Source organism: Scardinius erythrophthalmus (genome assembly GCF_964197995.2).
Source record: "Scardinius erythrophthalmus genome assembly, chromosome: 2".
NCBI lineage: Eukaryota > Metazoa > Chordata > Actinopteri > Cypriniformes > Leuciscidae > Scardinius > Scardinius erythrophthalmus.
In genome coordinates, this window is record NC_138222.1 from 62411414 (window position 1) to 62418991 (window position 7578).

Consider the following 7578-nt stretch of genomic DNA (forward strand, 5'->3'; position numbering starts at 1 on the left):
ATGATTGGCCGCTACTGTAGTCAAGCGAAAGCGTGCAGAACCATCGCTGACAAATGTGTTCGCGCCACAAACCCACCAAACAAAACTCTTCGTTTCTGCAAGAATCAAGTAGGTGACACATTTTGCTTTCAAAACAGCGAATTAACTGAAAAGTGAGCAGTTTACATCCCTGCTAAACATAATGTCCCAGTTCTCATCACTGTAATGAGAATGAAGAAACATTCAGATGCTTTATGATAATGTCAATTTGGGTGAAATGTACAGAGAGACATGAGAATAGACTAGCTACTGTTTGTATTCATTATAATTGTTTTTACTTTTTTCATTTTATTATTAATTTAATTTGACTCTGGGAAGCTGAATGTGACCTGAATTCTATAGGCTATAGAGGTATAAAATAAGTTAATATTTAGCTTTTTGCCTAGATAGGACAGTATGAAGCAAGACTGGAGCCGAGATTTAAAGTTGAGGCACCCACAGCTCTCTGATTTTGAGATCTCTCCTTTGTAGAGACAAATCGGGTCTTTTTCTCAGGAGAAAAAATAGGAGAAGCTGGAGACTTAAACATTAGCTCGTCATTTAACATCTAGGAGAAACTTGTTAAAGCAATCAAATATATGATTCCTGTTTTCTCACCATGACTCCCAGAACCCATCCAAAGCGAACGAGTTTTACTTTGGGCCGTTCATCATCCTCTGGTGGTGGAGGAAGATCATCAGGATCCGGCTGTTGACAGAAACATACAGAAAATCAACACCAAATTTCAAAGTGCTGCCATCCAAACAATATTCTTCACGTACAATATTCAATAGACTTAAATATATGTGTTAATAAGTTAAATTAGACAAGAATTTTCATTCAAATAACTATTTAATTAAAATTTTCTTACTGGTTTGCGCAGAACATCCAGTGATGGTCTGGTGCTTTTTATACGTCCAGAGAATGTGTCTTTGGCGTAAAAGTCATATTTTGGCACGGGGTCAAGCGGATTGTAGAACGACATTTTTTTCTTTTCCAGCTCATAATCAACCTCTCCCACATCCACGGTAACACCTTGAGGTGGGACATTGTTGTCCGGGCGCCGCAGACCCGGGATTGAGTTTCTGATGCGATCAATAAATTTGCCCATCGTGGATCCTGTAGGACTTTAAACTTTAAGAAGTCGACCTGCTTTAATCCTTGTGGAGATCACAGAAATGTTCCAACACATCCACGGAAATCACAGCGCCGAGCCGAGTGGAGATGAACTGACCTTTCTCTGCTGTCAGGAAATGAGTTGCGTTTTCTTTTATACCTTAATAACACACACCCATTATTAGACGTACACAAACATGTTTGAAGAACCATGACTGGCAGTTCTTTGTATTGTGTTCTCTTGCTATCTTTGAAGTCTTTTTCAGAAATATCTACGAACTGGTTTCCCAAGATTTCACATCTGTCAAATCTGTCAAATGGAGTTTGTCTAGCAACAGTATCGATGTGTGAACATCACATACCGTTCTCCTAAAGTGAGCATCATGAATGAAACGATTACAAGTTATTATTATTGGGCTGAAATGACTTGCATAACCCCATATGACTGGACGGGCTTGGAAACTCGCCCTAAAACCTGTGATTTGTTCCATGTTTTGAAGCATGTTTAAAGTTCATCCAGCTGTTATTAGAGAAGCATGTGCAACATCTCAAACCTGCTCACAAAATCTGCTGGAAATTAGGAGACACAAATGAGATCTTTTTAACATATTGACTGTTTCTCCTAACAATTACTGTACATGAAATGGAGAGACTTGCTCAGATGTTGCTCTTGCATAGCTCATCAACTTAATCCTGAAATAAATCAGACCCAAATGAGCCACTCATTGCCATCCAGTAAGAAGCAGGTCAGATCATTTGATGTGAAATGTTCGAGTTCATATTGAGATCTCTGATTTTTGATGGCAGACGTTGGTGTCTTTGCAAACATGAGCACAATCTGAGTCACTGTTGAGATCTCATCTGAAACTCTTGAGGTTACTGGGTTCTCTTTCTCAGGAGAAACATCTGACAAGTAGGAAACTTTAAGAAGCCACAAATTGCTTTTTTAATTTCACTGCTGAGATATTAAAGAATTTTAGTTTCCAAATAATAAAAAGCATTCTCCAATTGCTTAAGATAGATCCGTCTTTACAATTGATTACCCAATAACTATCTGTGTTTATTTTTTTTTTATGTTATTTTGCCCAAAACACATGCTTGGACATGTTAATTGAGTCATTGCTAAGGTTTCTTCCTCCTAAAACACTGAAGGGAGTTGTTCCGCTGCTATCTAACCTTTGTAAACCTGCTTGCATTGTGAAAAGCACTATTTGTAAAAAAATAATAATTGAATTTAAACTTTGCATCAATGGAAAATGGGTCATTATGACAACACATAAAACTTAGTAGCAAGAATAATGAACGTCATTAAAATGTACATTTCCATTATTTTTCCATTTTTATCAGATGGAATTACTGTAAAAGAGCCTTGTTATTATATGTGATTTGTACAGTGATTTGAACCGGCAGTACCAGCATATGTGTGTTGTCTGATATCTGCTACTTTTGCCTAGTGTTCCCATTCATTTGTTGTGAGTACTAACATGAAAATGTTTTGTTGATGTGGGTTTTCTTTGGGAACGTGTTCCAGCTTCATGACAATTGTTCTGACTATCTATACTGGGGTATTTGGTAAACACACCCACATGCCCATCTAACCAATCACATCTTGGTATGCAGGTTGTGTTTACTGGAACCATCATGCTTTTCATGAGGGCAAAACATGGATGGCCAAAGGATATGTAATTTATAGAGTGGACATTAGCCAATCAGTTAGTGTTTTTGTCCATTCCTAGAATTTCGATTTCAAAGAGCAATAAACCTTTTCCACTGTTTATACAAGTTTCATGGAACTGCATGCCATAAAGAAGTTCATAAAAGTTTATTTTATGAACAGTAAAACTTCTTACCGTGGCTTTTTTTGGGCATTTATTGGGCACGTTCCCATTTGGGTGGGCTTGTCCACTTTATGTAAGTGACCTTGGGTCTCGAAATGTCATCTCTGTTAACAAGTACAAAGAATAGTACAAACAAGAAATTAGGTGTTGATGTATAGTATGCATCTGCAGAAAATTTTCATAAATTATTCAATGAATAAATACAATTCTGAATAAACTGCTGGTGATTAAATGCTCATTTAGTGGGTCTTAGATCTCATACACTTTTATCCAGCATTTGTAATGCTTGTCTTCTTTTTCTGTGCAAATACATTAAAACTATCAGGTTGATACATGATTATTTTTCTTAATTTTACGAGATCTTTAATGTTACATGAATAAATACAATGATTTTTTTTTTCACATAGTCACATTACATACAGTTCATTTGGGTCACATGGCTATTTGTGTTTGATTTGATGTGCTTTTCAACAGTATGTTATTCCTGGATTTCACCCCAAACAGAAACAACATGATTGCTAAATAAGAATCATCTTTCTAAAAAAAGTGCACGTCTACTTTGTGGTAAACAGAGGAAAACTGTTCACGAAAGTCTGGTATTATGTAGCATTGGCATTTCTGGAAGGTTAAACCATCAACTCTGATGAAAACATGTTTCATAACCTAAAGTTTGATTCTGAGCAAGTTCGAAGTATAGCAAAATAATTCTAAAGTTAGATGGTTTTTGTTCATTATCATCACATGGAATTAATAGCATTATTCATCACTAAAAATTATTTTTAACTTTTATGATCTCTTAAAGAGAACATGTACATGTGACTTTACGTAAGAGATTAAAACAAACATATCAACTTACGAACATATAAATAACCTACAAACTTTTTTTAATGCATGGTTGATATACATGTTATTATATTTGTCAGCTATGGCCAATTATTTAGTCAATACATCTGGCATACTCCGTTTCAATAAGTGGCTATAAAAAACAGACAACTATCTTTTAATGCTTAAATGTCTCGTACTTTTATAGTCATAACAAGAGTGAGTTACAGTGTTACAGTTACAGTGCTTTATACTGTGCTATATGTAAAATGTGAAATGACACACAGATAATATCTGCAAATGGTGTGACTGGTATGAACTGGCCTATGTGTAAATGTAAAACGTTATGTATACAGTTTAAAAATGAAGATGGACATGTACACAACACAGTTAGCGGACAGTGCAAATATACCAGCTCTCATCAAGAAACCTTTAACTTTTGCTGCAAATCCCTTTGACGTGGCAAATGATAACGTCAAACAGGCGGGTCCAGTTCAGCTTTTGGAAACGTGTTTTGCTGTATTTCTGCTTGACTTCAAACTGATCCACCTCTTTTGACATCTGAACAGTTTCTGATCTGTCAAAAAAAATGTAAATGTCTCTAATGAATTTTCCTTAAAATATCTAATTTATCACTGAACATAATGGTGCTCTGTTTTTTTTTTTTTTTTTTTTTTTTTTTAATTATACCAAAAACATGACATTTTATTGTTAACATGACATATTTTTGACTATGACAATGGTCATATTAAACAAGATAAACAAATAAAACAGAAAATCTGTTTTAATGTTTTCATTTCACCCAAAAAAAGGAAAACTTTGAGAAAATTGCCTTTTTTAGAGATATGTACGGTAATTGAAATCTGCAGAAGCAAATAGATAAAGTGCCATAAAAGATACACTTAACCCTCCTATTACCTTTGGGGTCAATTTGACCCCATTCAGTGTTTAACGTCTCTAAATACATACTTTAAAACATTTTTTTTGCTTCATATTTAAAGACTTTTCCTAATTTAATGGGGACAACTGGGTAAACATAAAATTAACATGATGATAGGTTTTCAATGTTCTGTATGTACTTTTGTAGCATCGGTGTTCTTTGGGGTCAATTTGACCCCAGGCTCATTTTGCTGTATAAAACATATAAGAAATATCAAATTTTTGGTTGTTCACATTGGTGATTAGGCACAAATCCCACATTTATTTTGGATGATATTGAGGTCATTATAAGTTGAGATTTAATGATCTTCAAAAACCTTCACTTTGCTTTAGGGCCCTAACCTAACATTACCATATAGGCCTACTTCAAGTATTGCGAGAACCACTGATAGTTCACACGATATAGTGGAGGGGGGAATCGTAATTCTCACAAGAAATTAGATATTTCCAGTGCCAATTATATATTTCCAGGGAAGGGAAAACTTTGATATTTTGTTCCGTGGGGGAGGGGAAAACATAATATAGGGGAGGAGCAAATGTATGAAAGCTTCCACAGAAGCCTTATAAACCATTTTTCTTTGTGCTTTGTGAGCTCTCTCTTTATGCTCTTTCTCAATTGAAAATGACCTCTTAGCAAAGTTTTTTTGGGGGGGGGGGTTTGGGTTCTATACGGACCTGTTCGCCAGCAAGACACCAGTCGACCCACCCGAAATGCAGGACGATGCCATACCAGCCATCGCGTCAGTGTTGACCAGTGAGGTCAGGCATGCGATCCAGAACATCCAGAAAGACCGGGCACCAGGGCTGGACGGAATCGAGGCTGAGCTGCTCAAAGAGGGTGGACCGATGCTTTGGGCAGCATTGGCCAGCCGTTTCAGCCGCTACATAGCGCAGAGAAGAACACCAGATCAATGGAAGACGGCCAAGACAGTGCTGTTGTACAAGAAGGGTGACCGCCAACAGCTGAGGAATTATCGGACAATCTGGCTCCTGCCGACCGTGTACAAGGTTTTCACCAAGGTGCTGTACAACCAACTAGCCAGGCAGTTGGACGAACAACAGCCATCCGAACAGGCCAGCTTCCGGTCTGGCTACAGCACAATGGACCACATCCACGTGCTGAACCAACTGCTTGAACGCTGCCGGAAGTACAAGATGCCCTTGGTACTGGCCTTCGTAGACTACGAGAAAGCCTTCGACAGCATAGAGATCAATGCCGTACTGCTTGCCCTACAACAACAGGGCATCTCCTACGAGTACGTGGACCTTGTGCGGGAGCTGAACAGCGGATGCGCCACCAACATCACCTTGTCCAACCGGATACTTCCCACTTGAATGACAGGGTACAGCTGTGGCCAAATTTTAAATTTTTGCTGCTTCAGTTGTTATGATGTTGATTCACATTTTTCTAGATTATTGTGCAGAGTGATCAGAGGCATTTTACATCATTTCAAAAAGCTTTATCACAAAACCCCAAATTTCACTGTTTTTGTCCTTGGCACCAAATTACCAGCTAACATCATTTTACTAATCATATCATCAGCACATAATTGCTATAAGGAAGGAAGAAGTGCTTCCAATCAATTCTTCTGTTAGCAATGGTTTCCTCCAAAGAAAGATGGAGGATCATCTTTGCATCAAAATGTCTTCCATTTACCAGATCATCAAGAGCTTCAAGAATAGAGGTTCGGCTGCAGTGAAGAAGGCTTTAGGATGTCCCAGAGTGTCCAGCAAGTACCAGGAACTTCTCCTCCTGAGGAATCAGCTAGGGAATCATATCACCACCAGTGCAGAACTGCTCAATATTGGCAGCAGGTGTGGTGTAAGTGCATCTGCACACACAGCGAGGCCAAGACTTTAGGACAACGACCTGGTGTCAAGAAGGGCAGCAAAGAAGCCACTTCTCTCCAATAAAAACATCAAATATTGGCTGAAATTCTGCAGGAAGTACAAGAATTGGACAGCAGAAGACTGGTGCAAAGTTAATGTGTCTGATTAGAACATCTGGAAAATCGATTGTCCAGAGAAGAAAAGGTGAACGCTACCATGAGTCCTGTGTCGTGCCAACAGTGAGGCATCCTGAGACTATCAATGGGAGTGTCATATTGACCCCAAACCCATCCTTGATAAAATATATTGTATAATATAATAAATAAAAAGCTATTAAAACACCAAACATATATATAATTTTTGAATTTTAGATAAATCAGTGACATTTTATAGTGATTTGCTAATTTGTCCATAGTCGTGCAATAGGTATTCTGGATGTATAAGGGGTGGGGGTGGTGGTGGGGGGTTGGTAGTGTTTTATTTAAAGGGCTATTTAAGTAGTTAACAAAGAAACATAAAGTACTTGACTTAAACCTTTGGGGAAAAAATCAAATTGTGGGGGTTTAAATTGCTGGGGTCAAATTGACCCCAGTGGGTAAAAGATGTTGGTAGATTTGAGGGTAACAGGAGGGTTAAAAGTGTATTTTGGATGTTTTCTTTTCACTATAGTCTGAAAAAACACTATGAAAAGCTAAAAAGCCTGTATAGTAAAAAAGTTTTTGCATGTATAGTGTCACGCCTTAACTGACCATAATTATCATGTTAAACAAGATGAAAAAAAAAAAATTTGTTTAAGAACTGAGATACCTTTAAATGTATCCTTCATAATCATCATCAGATTATACAAAATAAAATAAAAAATAAAAATAAAAAACTAGCTAACACTATCTTCATAATAATTGTGACTTAATAATTGTGTACCCTCTGGTTGCATGTCTTGCATGTCTATCGAAATGAGATCTACTGACTCATAAGCTATTATTAGCTTGCTGTTGACTTCAGGGAATTACATGAC

General features: G+C 37.3%; 1 protein-coding gene across 1 annotated transcript in view; it reads right to left on the reverse strand.

The window, feature by feature from the left end:
- LOC308681422 (solute carrier family 12 member 3-like) overlaps positions 1-1129 on the reverse strand; it is a gene marked incomplete at its 5' end in the record, with an annotated part of 40910 nt that extends 39781 nt beyond the window's left edge. Inside the window, 2 exons of the mRNA XM_081350289.1 lie at positions 637-726; positions 890-1129. Coding sequence (XP_081206415.1) covers positions 637-726; positions 890-1129 — 330 coding nt within the window. The remainder of the gene's footprint in view (positions 1-636; positions 727-889) is intronic.
- Positions 1130-7578: the final 6449 nt, after the last annotated feature.